The following is an 18,047-nucleotide window of genomic DNA, read 5'->3' on the forward strand; positions in this document are numbered from 1 at the left end:
TGTATGTGGGACTCGGCCTCAGCATGGCCGGGGAAGCCGTGTGTCGGTGCGCGCCCGGGATCAAACCCGGGCCGCCAGCAGCAGAGCGTGTGCACTTAACCGCTAACCCACGGGGCCGGCCCAATCATTTTCTAAACATATATAACACCTTCCCAAAAGGTGCTTAATAAAAAGCTCAGGAAAAATCTATATTACACAAAAACATAAATAAACATACACACATCATAGCAAACAATAAGAAATCTTAGAATATTATACCTGTATCAGCTTCGTGTTCTTTATTCTCATCTGTAAGAGGGTTATCGTGAAGCTTCAAATAGATCTCTATAGCAATTCTGGCTGCCTTGAAGTAAAATGGATGCTGCCGAAGTACATCTTCTAGTTTTAATAAGTCCACATATGATCTAAGGGTAATCTTCCTCATACAGTATGTATGAAAGTCAAACTGGTCGTCAGTGATTTCTATAAAATGCTAACAAAATTACCTTTTTTATTATACTGAAGTATAGCAATGTCAAAGAAAACTACAAAAATCAAAGCCTTGGAATTACTTGTTTCTTAGGCATGAAGAAATTAGTAAAACAAAACAATATAAAAAATGACAATCATTGAATATAAATACTTTGCATATCAAAAATGCAAATACAATTGGCCATCACCTACCACAGCATATGGCGTACAGCAGGCACTGAATTATTTGGCGAATGAAAAGGAAACACAATGTTTTAAAATATATATATTTATTCCTTCCTTAATCATACTTAAATAAAGCTATCATGACAAATCAAACATTTATTAGTATACATCAGGTGAGGTACAGTAGATTTATACATAAAACATGCAGTTTTTATATTTAGAACAATTTGCAAAGGATTAATATATGTAGTATTTGGAAATTTTTCTGAGAATACAAATCTGAACGCTACTCAATGTAATGCTGGTATGTGGGAGAGAAATCAATTAGCAAGTAAGGCAAGCAACCAGAAACTAACACATTTCAACTAAGCTCTGGGGTTCACCACTTGATAACAGAATAAGCGTGAAATTATATAAACTAATTTGAGAAAACCACAAAAAAGGAAAGCCAACTACTCGTGATGAAATGAATCAAAAGTAAAGAGGACTAAGAAAACAATAAATTTATCAGAAAATGAGGAATTACATAGGCCACAGAAATATTGTGAAAAGGCTTCAAAGCTTATATCTTATAAATATCAAAGGTATATGGCATAGCATCACCAATCAACCCCACAAAAAACAGGTTTCTAGGATAACTGAGTAAGCATTGTATGTATTACTGAAAAAGCAGCAGTAATTTGAAAGGAACATTCAAAATCAATGAAAACATAGCCAAGATACAAACTTTGCATAAAGTTTTTTACATGAATTCTCACAGGAAGAGTAGACAATGGGGAAGTCTGCTGAAAATATAGTCTATAATATTTCCATTATAAAAATTGAAAAATGTCAATACTGATTTCTACAAATCACTTACTGTGAATTATAAAAAGAGAGAAAAGAAAAAACTATAGCACTTGCCCAGAGCCTTAAATATATAACAGAATGAGAAACTCAAATGTATAGGGTACTTACTCTCTCAATCTCATGACACTTCTTCAGTGCTTCACCAAATTTATTCATTGCCTTATAAGCCTGGGCACATTCTGTCTGGAACCACATGCACTGCATTTCATTCAAATTCTCTACTGCTGATGTTCCTTCCTATATGAGAATCACATATATTCAAGATCATCTTCTTTTTTAATTATTTCTTTTTTCTCCCCAACGCCCCAGTACATAGTTGTAGGTCTTTCTAGTTCTTCTATGTGGGACGCCACTTCAGCATGGCTTGATGAGCGGTGAGTAGGTCTGTGCCCGGGATCTGAACCGGCAAAACCCAAGCCGCTGAAGCAGAACACGTGAACTTAACTGTTATGCCACCGGGCCAGCCCCCAAGATCATTTCTTACCAAATATATTATTCCACCATAGGATTTAAGAAGGAAAAGATAGTCAATTGATTTGAATTTTTTAAAAATCATTTTCTATTTTTTTAACCACTCTCAGAGTAAGAGAATAGTTAATATGTGAAAGAAATTGGAATATTTCTAACCACTAAAAAAATACATAACTTTGGTAACTGATTAATCAAAAGATCTACATAATTGGGGTTGGAGAGTAACATAAGAAATAGAACACTAGCACATAACAGGTTCTCAATCAATATTAGTTCCCTTCACCTCTAAAAATTCATCTGAACATACATTGGAATACATCAGACTTTAAAAACCTATTGTATAACTGTCTAAAAAGAAAATAATGTTTAATGCTAATACTGATTTCATTTTTTTCCTGATAAGGTTACTTAATTGAAATCTTGACTATTTTGATATTAAAAATATTAAAAACCAACTTTGGAAAATAAGGAAGGTATACAAGTATAAATTGTTTATTCATAAGTAAGAGCACTAGCTGTACAAACCCTTGTAAACTTTGAGCACATTTCTTCAGCCTCCTTTATCAGATTGGCTTTTAGCATGTATTTTGCACACTTGGAGTTGATAAATCTGTCTGCTGTGTCCAAGGCCTGGGCCTCATCCATCCACCTTGCAGCTTCTTTAATATTCCCAGCATGCTTACAGGGTACAAAAGCAAAATAAACCGGTCAGTATGCTAATTTTACTATGTAGGTCATTAGTTACCTGTAGATAACTGAAACACAAGTGGAATAAAAGGCATTCTTCTGTCTCTTAAGACCCTAACCAATGTAGATGCATACATTCTACCATAATACAAGTTCTGATGTCTTTCTGGCCATGTAGAATATAGGCTCTCTGACAGGAAAGACTTGTTTTAACAATTTGTCTATTGTCATAACCTCATTGTCTACATCAGTGCCAACACACAGTGAATACTCAAAAATAATGGTTGAATCAAAGAATAAATAATAATGGAAATCTTTAAGTCATAAAAACATAACTCAATGTAAAGGTCATAAAAGGCAAAAGGATAGACAAATTTCTATTCCAAAGGAACCATGGAAACATTAGTAGACATTCTACTATGATCCTTATTCTAATTCGCCTAACTAGTCCATCTGGCAACCACAAAATTAATGAGCACAACCTGGCTCTGAAAAGTGCTTTGAAAACATCACTTAATTTCATTATTTTCTGATAAATAATTGGTTTACAATGTCTTCCCCAAGAGCTTTTATTACTAAATTGTATTTGTATTAAGATAGAGAAGAGCCAACTTTATTTTAAGATGACGCTAAAACATATGACTAAAGATTCTCAAGCAGGACCCAGGAGTTGAGAGCCAAAAGAGATAATAATATGTAGAATTCATAGTAGAATCGTCAGTTTCATTTCATTAAGATTACCAGATACTGATTACGATCATACTCAAATGTTAACAGAAACAAGTATTTCACAGCAAATGTAATTCTTTTATCTATACTTATACTACTTAAAACCAAGAGAATAACCAGGTATGTGTATGTGTGAATGTATAATATGAATAACCACATGTATGTATATATGTGTATGTATGTGTGTGTACATACAGAGAGAGCAATGAATGATCAAATTAGCATGACTATGACAAGTCTAAAAGTAATCAAACTGAGAAATGTACTATACTTGTTATTCCATGTTTTATGAGCCATCAAATGTCATTTTTCTTATGGCATTTAGAATCTATAAAATATAGAAAAAATTTTTAGGATAAGTGTCACTACTTTATAAAAAAAGGGGGGGTGAGATTTTTACCTTATAGATTTTAGCTTTCACAAGAAAGAGTTCTATCAATGTAGGTGTACTTTCAATAGCGGTATTTATGTATTCCAGAGCAATAGATGGCTGACCAATTTTGTCATAATGTTGTGCCAAGTAGTACTGGACCCAAAGTAATGTGGTTGGTGGTTCCTCTTTTCCATCATCTTTAAAAAGTGGGGGAGGGAGGTGGGAGAGGAAAGAAACCAAGATTAGTTATTACATATATTAAGAGAGTACCCACCTCAAAATGTCTATCTTTATTTAATAAGGAAAGTAGTTTGGACCACATTATTTATGTATCTAACTATAAAACTACCCCTAAATTTTTAAGATCTTTGGAAGGGACTAGGCTTTCTGTTCTGTATCACTATAGGCCCTAGCACAATGCCTTGCATCTAGTAAGAACTTTATATAATAAATATGGCAGATAAATAAGATCAAAGATATAACGAATTACCTAAAAAGGAAACTGAAAGGAGTGAGGGGAATCAAGTTGTACTAGAACTATGAGAGTATACTGATCAGGATGTTATTTATGAAGGGGAAAAAAAAAAAGAAGAATCAAAAGAAATTTTCTATTAATGTGAGGTTAAAAAAAAAAGGCCCAACCACTTAAGTGGGTTTCTAGCTAATGCACTAAACTATACATAAATATACTTGTGATGTGGTTATTTTGAATTTTGGTGATTATAATATTCTTAATATATTTTAATATTATGCTTAATATGCAATGATGCATAATTTAAGTTAAATAAAAACTATCCCAAAAAAACTGAGATAAGTAAAAATGTTTATTTCATATTTTAGTTCATAATTTAATTTTTATATAGTGCTTACAAGAAAATGTGTAAGTTAACATCAAAAAATGTTTTTTTAATACAAGTTTCTAAAACCTAACAACTGTTATTTGCTTTCAAAGAAAGCAACAGATTGCTTATTTTTATCCTAGTAAAAGTAGGATGGCTCAGTGGACAAACAATAGGAGTGGAACTCACCAACTCCCGATCTGATAGATCTGCAACTAAAGTGCTGCATATTCTTGGGCATGTCATTGAACCTCTTCCACATTTGTAAAATATGTAGGAAAATGCTGATAATCAAAGGAACATCATGATGATTAACCAATGAAACTATGGTAACGCCTTCTAAAAAGTACTATTAAAATTAACCTGAGACCTAGAAACAATGATCAACCCAACAGCAATGAGCACCCCAGGTCCCATACTGGGCTTTCCCACTGTAGGAACCAGGGCTCCTTGGGAAAAACAATTGATCCCACGTCTGCTATGGGCACTGTACAAGATGAACTGCATACCAAAACTGGTATCAAATATGTTTAAATCCACGAATTCATAAAACCTTTAAAATGTGTATTGGCCATCTTTGAAGGATGCTACTAAACCAATTCATTACTTTGAAAACTGGTAAAGAACAAAAAGAGTAGTAGGAGATGCAGGGGAGAAAAAGCAGCATTTATTTTCCTTTTCCTATATAAACTAGATAACCAAATAATAGATGAAGGGAAATTTCTCTTTTAAGACAACAAAAAATGAATGATAGAGTATCCCCAGTTTGTAATTCGTAACACTTGCTAACATATAAAACAAACACTACAAGCCTCCTCAAGGAAGAACACACCAGGACCCATGAAATAATCTTGCTCACCTTTCTTTTATTTAAAACAAATCAAAAAGCAAACGACCAAAAAAAGAAAGAATTGAATCTCATCAAGCCTCCAGTCAGATCTGTCCATTAGAAGTTTCTGAAATGAAAGAAATGTTCTGTATCTGCCCTGACCAATATGGTAGGCATTAGTTTTACATGGCTATTGAGCAGCACCTGAAATGCAGCTACTACAACTGAGAAACTGAATTTTTTATTTGATTTGATTTTAAAAAATTTAATAGCCACATGTAGCTAATGGCTATCATACTAGACAGCACAGCTCTACATCCAACTACCAATTTATAATAAATTCGGAGGACTAACGTGTTAAGTAACACCATGGGGTGCATTCAGCAAAACCCAGACTGTAGAAAAACTAAAGAAAAAAAAACCTAATTTCTTTAACAAATAAATTGCAGGAAGAGTAGGAGACGGAGGTCAAATCTATAGACTAAGAGAGTTAAGAGACATATCAACCAAACTCAAAATTATAGATTTTACCTGGATCTTCATTTAAACTTCAAAAACAAGAAAAAAGGACATTTCTAAGATAACTGGAAATGTAACCATGGACTTTTTTTCTTTGATATTAAGATAGTATTAATGTTCAGGTGTGGTGATATTATGGTTATGATCTTTAAAATATTGAAATATGCATGGATGAAATGATGTGTTTGGGATTTGCCTCAGAATAACATGGGAGTAGAGTAAAGTAGGTAAGAACGTAGATGAAAAGTTTGGCCATGAGTTAAGAATTATTGAAGCTGGGTGGTGGTTAACTGGAGGATCATTATATTATTACATCTAGTTTTGTAGATGTTTTCTATTTTACATAAAATTTTTTTCAATAAGCTAATGTGATTTTCTTCTTACCAAATATTTTCGTAAAATGTGCAAATTAATGCATCTCCATCTTAAAGGGGAAAAGAAGTTTAGATATACTAAGCTTACTGCCTAAATAATGAACAAAACTGACCTTCTGATTAAGAATTTCATAAATATATTAAAATTTTCAAGATGTTTTTAAAACATAAAACTTGAGCACTTACCACTGGGGTTAAATAACCGGCAGCTTTTTAGAGAGGTTTCATAACCTACTACTAATTCTTCTATGATTGCCACCTAGAGTACAACCATATAAGCAGACTTTAATAAAAAATATATACATACACACACACACATATATATATATACACACTGTTACTATTCTTGTGCAAAATGTGTTATTTACTATTAAAGGGCTAAATAAACATTCCACCACATATACACACACTTTTATAAATCTCTTAACCTAGGGATAAAAATTTAAAAGCAAGTAAACCATACATTTTTGAGGGTGTGTATTAAGACATAACTTGCTAAAAACTTACTGGCAACTCTCTTCCCTGCTAGAAAATAAAGCACCAAGCTGAACTAGAAATCCTGAAAAGGCTGGACAAAAAGAGGTAATGTTGTGGATGATTTTTATCTTGGTTCATTTTTATCTCAATTCACATAGATAACCACAGTTAACATTTGCTCTTCAGGAATCAAGAATTAAATACTATATAAAAAGAGAAATTCCACAAGTAGATGACAGCATCAACTCTCAATTTCACAATCCAAGGGAAAGCATTAGTAAAACTGAAACATGGAACGGTGGGTGGGTTTCTGAGGTCCAGGAGAATGAGTGGCTGTCCAGGTTCTGGTTTCTCCTGAGTCATGACTATACTACTTGCTTCTGGCTTTGTAAGAGATCTGTGAATACTTTTAATTTATTAATTCTCTTATTTGCTTAATGCATCTATACTGAATTTCTGTTACTATAGAAGCTCTCTTAAATGACTTCAACTTAACTGACTCAACAGATTAATACCAGCTCTCTCCATCACCTCAGAAAATTGTGAGGACTGAACGGTCACAGCTAGGTTATTCTGGTGCGCCCACGTTCTTCTGCTCCCACAAGTTGAGCTACATGCTTACTAAGAGTTTTGTTTTCCCAAACCTGTTTGAATCAGTTGCATTTATTAGCATCATTGTGGAATTTAATTCAATATTATGTAAACTTAAGAAATGAGAAAAGAAAGAACTGTTTCTCTAAGTTGAATAACGTGGAAAGACTCAAGGATAAATTAGATATTTTTAACCAATTTAGATTTAAATGAGACAGCCATCAATATGAAAATCATAAAAATAGATAGGATTCTACAATCAAGACTGTTTTGCAGGGCCAGCCTGCAACTGCTACAGTGGCGTAGCGGTTAAGTTCGCAGGCTCCGCTTCAGTGGCCCGGGGTTCGTGGGTTCGGATCCCAGGCACAGACGTACACACTGCTTGTCAAGCCATGCTGTGGGTGTCCCACATACAAAATAGAGGGAGACTGGCACAGATGTTAGCTCAGGGACAATATTCCTCAAGCAAATAAGAAGACTGGTAACAAATGCTAGGTCAGGGCCAATCTTCCTCACTAAACAAAACAAAACACTGTTTTGCAAGCATCAAATTCTCTACCAAAACTGGAAATAATGGATTACATTATGAATGTGATTTAGGAAAGAAAAAAAAAAGTGAAACAGTCATCAACAAAGCCCAAACCTTGGGCCTCTCAACAAAAGACTGGCAAATAAGTGCACCTTACATGCTTTAGGTTAAAGTGTTTTTATCGTGTTTAATTTGTCCCATCTTTCTGATTCTTCATTGTAACTGATTTTTTTTTAATCCAACCAACGTCTTGATGTCACTGTACTTGGAAGCAAAATAATCTAAATTAAGATTAAAACACCCCTTGGGCCGGCCCCGTGGCTTAGTGGTTAAGTGCGCGCGCTCCCCTGCCGGCGGCCAGGGGTTCGGATCCCGGGCACGCACCGACGCACCGATTCTCCGGCCATGCTGAGGCCGCGTCCCACGTACAGCAACTAGAAGGATGTACAGCTATGACATACAACTATCTACTGGGGCTTTGGGGGAAAAAAATAAATAAATAAATAAAATCTTTAAAAAAAAAAAAAAGATTAAAACACCCTCTTAACAAGCATTTTGAATATAATATATAACTGAAAGAGTAAGTTGATTTACTCCCACAGCAAACTCTCCTGACAGAATTTTTATTCTAGCAAACAAAAAAGCAGAAAGATTACTAAGCTAAAACTTAGTTAAAAAAAAAAAAGTGGCTCCTGGGCCAGCGCTGGTGGCCTAGTGGTTAAGTTTGATGCTCTCCGCTTCGCTGCCGGGGGTTCAATTCCTGGGTGTGGACCTATACCACTTGTGGCCATGCTAGGGTGGCGACCCACATACAAAATAGAGGAAGACTGGCAACAGATGTTAGCTCAGGGCAGATCTTGCTCAGCAAAAAAAAAAAAAAAAAAGAAAGTCACTCCTGACTTTCACCATGAGCAGGGATTAGAAAAAATATTGAAGAAATCACTACCTTACTAACTTTTCATACACAATGACTTTAAAGTATACAGCAGAAACAAAAGCCAGAGAAAACAAATAATCAATAAGTTATTTAGCTAATGAGAGAAGAGGATGAAAGGGAAGTAAGAGGCACAGAAGCATTTCAACTGTAAGCTAGGAAGACTGATATCACATATAATATGCGCACAGATAATCAAGAATCAACTATTCCAAATACTGCACAAAGAAATGACAGTCAAAAGAAAATCTTATTTTGCTTTACCTTTTCTTTATCTTTGTATAATGACCTCAAAGTATTGAAGACTGGTGGACAACCCTTGCTGAAGTTCATCCTTAGGAACTTATCCAAACATTCTTTAAACTTCTCACCTTGGAAGAAAAAAATCCTATTGACTTACATTTACCCGGACAACTCAAATAATGCACATTTCAATCTTAATATGCATACTCATATATTCAAAACCAAGGAAAGAAACTGTAAATCAAAACATCATTTTCATTCCTTTGCAATTATTCTCACTTACCAGATAAAAAGTTTAATGGCAATCTTCTTGGCACAAGTCCTCTGGGATATTTAGTCCAGGCCTCCTCAAAAATTTTTAATCGTTCTAACATATTAGCTGTAGACAAAAAAATTATTTTTACATTAATTATAAAGTATATTTTTCTAGCAAATTACAAATTTATCAAAGTATATAAAATGATCATATTAAAGAAAAATTTGAAGATGGGAAAAAATTATTTATACTCTAACCACCTAAATATATCAATAATTATTTTAGAATATTTCCTTCTAATATTTTCATATTTAAATACCTATAATCATATAAAATAGATAATTTTCTGCTTTAGGTAGCCTTTCAAAATCTGACTCCCTTCCTTTACTTCTGAGAAAGGCACAGTTATTATGTTTCCATATATGGCTTCTCCACTATTCTCTTCAGTCTCTCCTTTTCTAACTCCTCTCATTTGATTTATTTTGGAGCTTCTGGATCTATCTCCTATCTTCCATTTCTCCATATTTCTTTTATACTTTATCTTTTACTCTCAGTTGAGAGCTTTTCTCAGTTCAATCAATCTTCTACTTCATTAATTTTTCCTCAGCTGTTGCCTCTCTTCTATTCAATCTATTAAGATTTTTATGTCCATAAGTAGGTTTTTCATTTCCAGATTCTTAATTGGTACTTTCTCATAACTATTCATATTTCATGGCTGCAATTTCCTCTCTTCATCTTAGATTCCTCCATCATCTCTAATCTCCCTTTTGCTGGCACTGATGATTATCATTCTTGTGCTGGTGTTCCTAGGTAGTATGATATTCTTTGCTACAAGGTTTCTCTTGCATATACATATATCAGTGTATCAGGAATGGCTTACTACCAGTCTTGAGGGAAACATAGCTGCAAATCAGATCATCTTGGCTAAGGACTCTGCCTATTTGTAGAAGACATGTTTCTGGGCCTGTCCTCACAAGTGGGTCCCATTCACAGGAAAGGGTGCTGGAGGGAGACGGGGAGGAGAATAGAGTCTCTGGACCCAAGTGTATTTGAGTGACCAAAATTTAGTCCTCACATAGGAAACAGTGCTGCTCTTTCTGCTTGGCTACATTCATGTGCCCCTAGAAGGCTACTCTGCTGTACCCACAGGTTACCACGGAAGTTATGCTTACTTCTTTCCTTTAGGGTGACACCTCCACTTCTGTCAGTGGAAATTTCCCTTTCACGTTTTTTTTTCTTTGCTGAGGAAGACTGGCCCTGAGCTAACATCCGTGCCCATCTTCTTCTACTTTATCTGGGACACCGCCACAGCATAGCATGACAAGCAGTGCGCCAGTGCACACCCAGGATCCGAACCTGCAAACACTGGGCAGCCACAGCAGAGCACACGCACTTAACCGTTTATACGACCTGGCCGGCCCCTCCCTTTCCTGTTTTTGATGCTGCTATGCATTTGTGAATTTTTAAAAGTTGTTTCTAAAATTCTTTTCAACTATTTCTACGAATTTGTAGTAGAAAAGAGGTTTCAGAAAATGCTCAGTCAGCCATATTAAATGGAAGTTTGCAAATGTACTTTTGTATTCAGATTTTGTTTTCTAATTTTTTGTTTATTGCAGTAACATTGGTTTATAACATTGTATAAATTTCAGGTGTACATTATTATACTTCTATTTCTGCATAGATTACATCATGTTCACCACCCAAATACTAATTACAACCCATCACCACACACATGTGCTGAATTATCCCTTTCACCCTCCTCCCTCCCCCCCCTTCCCCTCTGGTAACCACCAAACCAATCTCTGTCTCTATGTGTCTGTTTGTTGTTGTTATTGTCTTAACCACTGTTTTTCTAGTTATGCCTTTCAATGAGTTAATAAAATATATATTAACACAAGAAGCAATTAAAATTTAGAAAGTAAGTTTTAAACAATACTACCTGGCTTGAGTGCCTTTTCCAAGCCTTTGTAATAGGCCCAATTCTCAGGATTTCTCTCTTGTAATCCTCTATAAACATCAGCTGCATCTTCCAAACGACATAATTGCAACAGAAGTTCCCCTGATAAAAGTCAAATCAAATTAACTAAATATCTTCTGATTATAACTTTCACTTTTCCTCAAACTTTCTCTTAAAACCTCTTCAACGTTGGGAAGTAGATGGATGTGGTATTCTCCTGAGTTCCCAATTCCCTTCAACAAGACTGTTTACCATGTTATTTTATTGTCTCTCGTTTTTTGGAGTTCATATTTAGAAATGCCATTGTCTTCAAATTCTCAATGTATTCAGGTATTTGTCTAACTCCAGGCTACTTTCCAGAATTCACTGAACACAATCACCAAGCCATTATCTACTACTTAATTATCCCTGACATGATATGGACAATTTCAACATCCAAATTAATGACCCAATCCAAGACCCTAACCTTATGATCCCTTAATTAACTATAAAATGATTTTGCTGTAGCAGCCCATAATCATGGCTGCTTTTTCTATCTCTTCCAACTACCAAATAGGCATCTTGCTTTAAGCTTAACTGTCTTGTCTTTCTTCTTCTTGTGTCACTAACTCTACCCTTCAACCTTAGAGAAAAATTATTCCCTTTTCTTCAGGCCTTTCAGTAGACTCATTGCTTGTCTCCTCTGGGCTGCATGACCAATCTCATCTCTGATGACATTAGCAGCCCCAAATATCAAAATCAATCTCAAAACCTAGGCTCCTTTGTTTACCTATTTTAAGGCCTGGGTCATCCCGATTGTTTGTTTGCTACATCTGCTCACAAAAGGAAGCAAGTCGTCAGATGAATGGACAGAGGCACTGGTTTCACTAGAAACATGAGCTCCAAACTCACATAAAGCCTCAAACACTGTTCAGAAATCCTTTTCCTTATTCTTAATGGGCTTCCATTCACCAAAGGTATTATTTTCAAACCACGACTTTACCCTTGCATGCTTTGCTCCCATCAGATAATAAATATGAACACTTACTGAGTGCTAACTGTGGGCCAATGACTCTTAAATGTTTCACGTGCATTAACTAATTCAATTCTCAAAACTCTATCAGATGGGTTACTATTATTTTCATCATTTTAAAGCAGAGAGAACTTAAGTAAACTTGCCAAAGGTCAATATACATATCCAGATGCCTAATTGTTGGAGTCAGGATTTGAACCCAAGCAATTTGGCTAAAAGAGCCCATATTCTTTTTTTTTTTTTTTTTTGTGAGGAAGACCAGCCCTGAGCTAACATCCGATGCCAATCATCCTCTATTTTTGCTGAGGAAGAGTGGCCTTGAGCTAATATCCGCGCCCATCTTCCTCTACTTTATATGGGACTCCGCCACAGCATGGCTTAACAAGCGGCGTGTTGGTGTGCGCCCAGGATCCGAACCAGCGAACCCTGGGCCGTTGCAACGGAGTGCACGCACTTAACCGCTTGCGCCACCGGGCCGGCCCCAAGAGCCCATATTCTTAATGTCTATACCAGTGGTTCTCAACCAGAGAGGGTCACTTCTGCCACCCAGGGGACATGTGGCAATATCTGGAGACATTTCTGGTTGTCACAGTAAGGGGGGTGGTGGTGCTACTGGCACCTGATGGGTCAAAGCTAGGGATGCTGCTAAACATTCTGCAACATACTGGAGACTTCCGTCCCCAACATCTCGGTGCCAAAATGTCCACAGTGCTGAGGTTGACAGCCTGCTCTATACTAACCAAAAGCCTACTTCACTAAGAACATAAAAAATATCCTGCAATCTTTCTCCCCTATACTACACCCAACCCACATTTCCTTCCCTTAACCTTATCCTATCTTTTCTTTTTTTTTTTTAATTTTATTTATTTATTTTTTTCCCCCAAAGCCCCAGTAGATAGCTGTACGTCACAGTTGCACATCCTTCCAGTTGCTGTATGTGGGACGCGGCCTCAGCATGGCCAGAGAAGCGGTGCGTTGGTGCATGCCCAGGATCCGAACCCAGGCCGCCAGCAGCGGAGCGCGCGCACTTAACCGCTAAGCCTCAGGGCCGGCCCTCCTATCTTTTCTTTGCAGAAGGAACTGGTGGTACAAGAATTAACAATAAAACTTTCTGCCTAAGTATGCCCACTCACCCACACCAGGAAGTTTCCAAATTATTTTGACCATCCACAACTAACAACAATGCCTTTATTACTAGAATTTCCAGAGACTGATGATTCTACTCTCAGTTCCTTTCTGTTCTCTTTAAATACCCTGTCCCCAATACCAGACTCACTGTAGGTATTCAATACACATTTTGTGGAATGAACTGATGGCTCTGTTTCCTATTTCACTGAGAAAATGGAAGCAATTAGAAGAGAACTCCCAAATACCCACTATATCTACACACCTACTTGCCCATATACTCTACCATCTCTTGTTACTGTGGATGAACTATTCATGTTGCTATCTAAGGCTAATCCTTCAGCTTGTCCACTAGATCACATCCCCTCTACCATATCAAATATTTTTTGTCTACTGGATCATTCTCCAGTGAGCATAAGCACATACTATAAAAAATCTTTTGACCCTGTATCACATTTCATCCACCACCATCCCATATCTGTTTCCCTACATAGCAAAACGCCTTGTATGAGTCATTTATGCATGCTATGTTCAATTTGTCTACTCCTAATCCCATTTAAATCTACTTGATTTGTTTGGGCTTTTTCCACTCTCCTTCCAAATGTTCAGAGAGAGCTTTTGTTAAGGTCACCAATGACTTCCAAATGGCTAAAATCCACTGGTCAATTCTGAGTCTCAACAAACTTGATCTTTCATTCTTCCTCACTAATAAAGTTATCAAAAGGATCAAATGAAATAATGCACTTGAGAGTATTTTGAAAACTGGCATGTATTTCTATAAAGAAACTGAGGCCCACGCCTTGCCCCTGGTCATATAGCTAGTTAGTAGCCAACGAAAGAACCCAAACTAGTTTTTTCCAATCTTGTGATCTTTCCATTAAGTCAGAAATCTCTCTTTATAACTAACAGACTGCCAAGGGATGTTCAACTCAAACAAAAGAGGGCTGTCCTTGATCCATAGCTCACAACTGAGCTCCAGGAGCCTTAGCCTTCCATTTTTTCTTGCCAGTAGCATTATCCTCTGCCAAAAGTTCACCTAGCAAATAACGGCTATAACCACTATCCATACAGATACCATGCTTTTCTAGTGTTCAACTTCAAGGGGAGCCAAAGGAATCCAAAACCAACAAACTTCAGTTCCCTGGACTAACAAGGGCAAATAAATTACTCAGATGATAATTCTTAGAAAGTACTTGTATTTTCAATTACTTGTTATTTTTCTTTCAATTTCCATAATCAGTCCTTCAACTTTTAAAACTATAAGACTCCTTTTTCTCAGCCCTCTAATAAATAGCAGCATTAGAGATCTTTATTTAGGGATCTACCCCTCCTATCACAATCCACACATATAAACGCAAATCTCTCATTTCAATTGATATTATTTCTATGTCCAGAAAGACATTTAGATAAACTATAAAGACCCCTAGGAATGTCGCATATGCACTTTACTAAAGAGTGATTTATCCATATATATTACTGGCAATAAAGAAATCTGGTGTACACATTCAGTTTTGCTAATAATATGTTTCTAAGAAATTTAATCCTCTGTCTTATAAAATTAAGCAATCGCCTCCTGGTTTTGATCAAACTCTATATTTTCAGATGAAAGATATTTTATTTAAAAGAAAACATATTTGCGACACTTCAATAATTTTATTGTTCATGATTATTTTTTCCTATATCAACAATATTCATTGTTTAAATGTGTATTTTTCCACATTACAAATTATTCAATGTACATGAGTAAGAAACAGATTTTCTATCATCAAAAAGTTGAATTATACACAATTATCAGCAACAACTAGACTTCTCAGCCTTGCTCTTTGTCATAATTAAATACTAGAATGAATGATATTATTTAAAAAAATACCTTTGGTTTCTTCTACAGCAAGTTTATCACAAATCTGCTTTTCATAGGTACAAAGATGTTCCAGGGCTTCTCTATAGAGACCTGCTTCCCGAAGAACTTGATTCTGATATAAAAGGAGTTCACTATATTCATAATCCACTTTATCAGGGGATGTCTATATGTGGATATAAGGAATACTAACAGTAAGAATTTTGTTTGCATATTAGAAAATTGTTTACACACTCAAATATATACAAGAAGTCAAAGGATAATATCTTATTGATAAAACTCATTTTTTAAAAATTCCTAAATATCTGTCTAGGGAGCAACTAAGTAAATGATGACAATATTAACTTAAAACTCACTGAATAAAATAAGAATCCATAAGTCCTTACATCAATAAATAGAGGAGAAAGGAAAGCTCTTACTTAACAGTAGAATGTCAAATAATAAATCTAGAAGGAATAAGAGCATTAGAGAACCACCATTTTGCAACTATCATAGGAATAGTTGATTCAGGCAAGAATCATAATGAATGCTAAAACTAGTGGTTAAAGTTTAATGAGGAACAGGCTATTCATAAAGTCTCAAAATGTTTATTAAATACAAAGAGAAAAGAATAAGTTTACAGTGAAGAAATCTGACAGACACCACCTTAACCAAGTAATCGAATGGAACAGACAGACATCATGTGCCTCTTAATAAGATGAACTGAGAAGGGCTCAACATCACCCCTGTGGTTTCCTGCCAAAAATGCATAACCATATCTAATAATGAGGAAACATCAAACAAATCCAAATTGACAGACAGTCGACAAAAGCACTGCCCTATACTCTTCACAAATATCAATGTCATGAAATACAAAGGAAGTCTTTGAAACTTCCAGATTAAAAGAGACTGAAGAGAAATGATAACTAAATGCAAAGTATGATTCTAAACTGGATCCTGAAATTAAAAAAAAAAAATCCTAGAAAGAATATAAATAGAACAATTAGAAAATTTTGAATAAGGGCTGTGGATTAGATAATAATAATCTATCAAGGTTAAATTTTCTAATGTTTTGATAATCTATACACTATCTATAAAGTTGACGACTATAGAGTTATTCTTAGGAAATATCACACTGAAGCATTTAGGAGTAAAAGAATATGGTGTCTGCAATTACTTTCAAATGTTTCAAGAAGAAAATTTAAATAGATAAGCAGATCTACAAATTGCACAGTAAATGTGTCAAATATTAATAACTAGTTAATGTGAGTGAACTCCTATATGGAGTTCTTTGTACTATTTTTGCAACTTTTCTATAAATTTGAAACTATTTCAAAAAAAAAGGTTACCAAGTCCATGTACATTTCTTTCTTTTAGTTATACTTAGAATCAGACCTAGTTTACTAGGTCTGACTTCTGGTTGTTACCTGTTGTGTTTTCCTAAATTCTTCTAAAATCTTTGCTGCCATTTCATAATCTTCTAATAAATGATAAGCAATAGCATAACCAATCCATGATGCTCTTTGTGCAGGTCGAAGCTGAAGTAATTGGTATCTCGTTTCCTTTAATGGGAAAAGACCACTTTTTCTTAGGTTTACAGTGAAAGCAAATGCTCCTTAAAAAGATCATATTAATTTACCCCACAATACTGAGCAATTTGGAACACAATGCTAGGAATAATAATAGAAAATAGTTTCAAACATTCATACTTTGTAGCTTTACAGAATCAAAAAAATATTTAAGAAGCACAATGAAGCCTCCAAGGTAATCTTGTCATTTTTTAAAAGGTTAAGACCAAGTACCCTTTGTTATTTCCTGATCTTCTTACTCTAAGAAAAGAGACAAAATGGAAAAGATAGTACAAAGGAAAACATTTTTTAATACAGTGCCAAATTACTGAGTTAAGATCCATAGAAAACAACTCAGCTGGCAGTACATGGAGAAAAAGAAAAAGGGAAACTAAATAGATCTGATTTAATAGACTTACTTAAGGGTTAAAATGTAGCTAGCTACAAAGACAGAATATTAGTCTCGATGGAGGTAAAAAGAAGAAACAAAAAAATTTGCTTTCCAGAAAAATGTGAGAACTAAAGGTTGTATTTACATGTTAATAACAGACAATGGCATTGCCTATTTGACAAGTATTAATGTTAATTTTCACTGAATTGATTAACTCAATCCTATACAGTAATCCAACTCTGCCTCACAGAAAAACAATTTATTTTTAAAATCTGATTAGTCCAGTCATAAACACAATCACTATTGGGACAAGGCGGGTAAGATTAAATTAAATTCTTTTTTAAAAATGGAAAATTTTGTTATCAGAAAGTACTCCAAAAAGTTTTAAATATTTTAACAATATTTTTCCCACAGAATAAAAAAATTCTCTATTTTACTTACCCTGTAACCCTCCAGATCTCGCATTTGAATCTGTAGTAAAGAAAGGTCCCTTAAGATTTGAAGATTGTCTTTATCCCATTTTAGAGCATTTCTGTAACATTTAATGGCTTCATCGTATTTCTTGTCTGACCTCTGGAGAAGGCCATAAACATGCCAACCTAAAGGATTTAGTTAAGGATACAACCTGCAAGTCAAGAAATAATATTCCAATAACATTCCCCAGGAAACTCGGAGAACTTTAGCTATTTATAAAATTACAAGCTTAAAAAAAAGGAGAGAATATAAAGATAGAAGGTAGTTTAATACAGTGGAAAACAGCACAGCTTTCTGAGCCATAACAAAGAAATAAGTCTAGCCTGACTTATTAGCTCTGCGACCTT

The 18,047-nt window shown here is 35.1% G+C and overlaps 1 protein-coding gene across 3 annotated transcripts in view; it reads right to left on the minus strand.

Moving 5' to 3' along the window:
• The window catches only part of NAA15 (N-alpha-acetyltransferase 15, NatA auxiliary subunit), a 78,617-nt gene that overhangs the window by 27,123 nt on the left and 33,447 nt on the right, over nucleotides 1-18,047 (minus strand). For all 3 annotated transcript variants that reach the window (XM_087437600.1, XM_014784510.2, XM_004426484.3), the window contains exons 4-14: nucleotides 17,668-17,825; nucleotides 16,695-16,829; nucleotides 15,301-15,454; nucleotides 11,276-11,395; nucleotides 9,364-9,459; nucleotides 9,102-9,208; nucleotides 6,493-6,565; nucleotides 3,773-3,942; nucleotides 2,482-2,634; nucleotides 1,594-1,722; nucleotides 259-472 (exon numbers count right to left, since the gene is read on the minus strand). In XM_087437600.1, the coding sequence (XP_087293726.1) occupies nucleotides 259-472; nucleotides 1,594-1,722; nucleotides 2,482-2,634; nucleotides 3,773-3,942; nucleotides 6,493-6,565; nucleotides 9,102-9,208; nucleotides 9,364-9,459; nucleotides 11,276-11,395; nucleotides 15,301-15,454; nucleotides 16,695-16,829; nucleotides 17,668-17,825 (1,509 nt within the window). The remainder of the gene's footprint in view (nucleotides 1-258; nucleotides 473-1,593; nucleotides 1,723-2,481; nucleotides 2,635-3,772; nucleotides 3,943-6,492; nucleotides 6,566-9,101; nucleotides 9,209-9,363; nucleotides 9,460-11,275; nucleotides 11,396-15,300; nucleotides 15,455-16,694; nucleotides 16,830-17,667; nucleotides 17,826-18,047) is intronic.

Source organism: Ceratotherium simum, chromosome 12 (genome assembly GCF_057802395.1).
Source record: "Ceratotherium simum simum isolate JZ-2026a chromosome 12, ASM5780239v1, whole genome shotgun sequence".
Classification (NCBI taxonomy): Eukaryota; Metazoa; Chordata; class Mammalia; order Perissodactyla; family Rhinocerotidae; genus Ceratotherium; species Ceratotherium simum.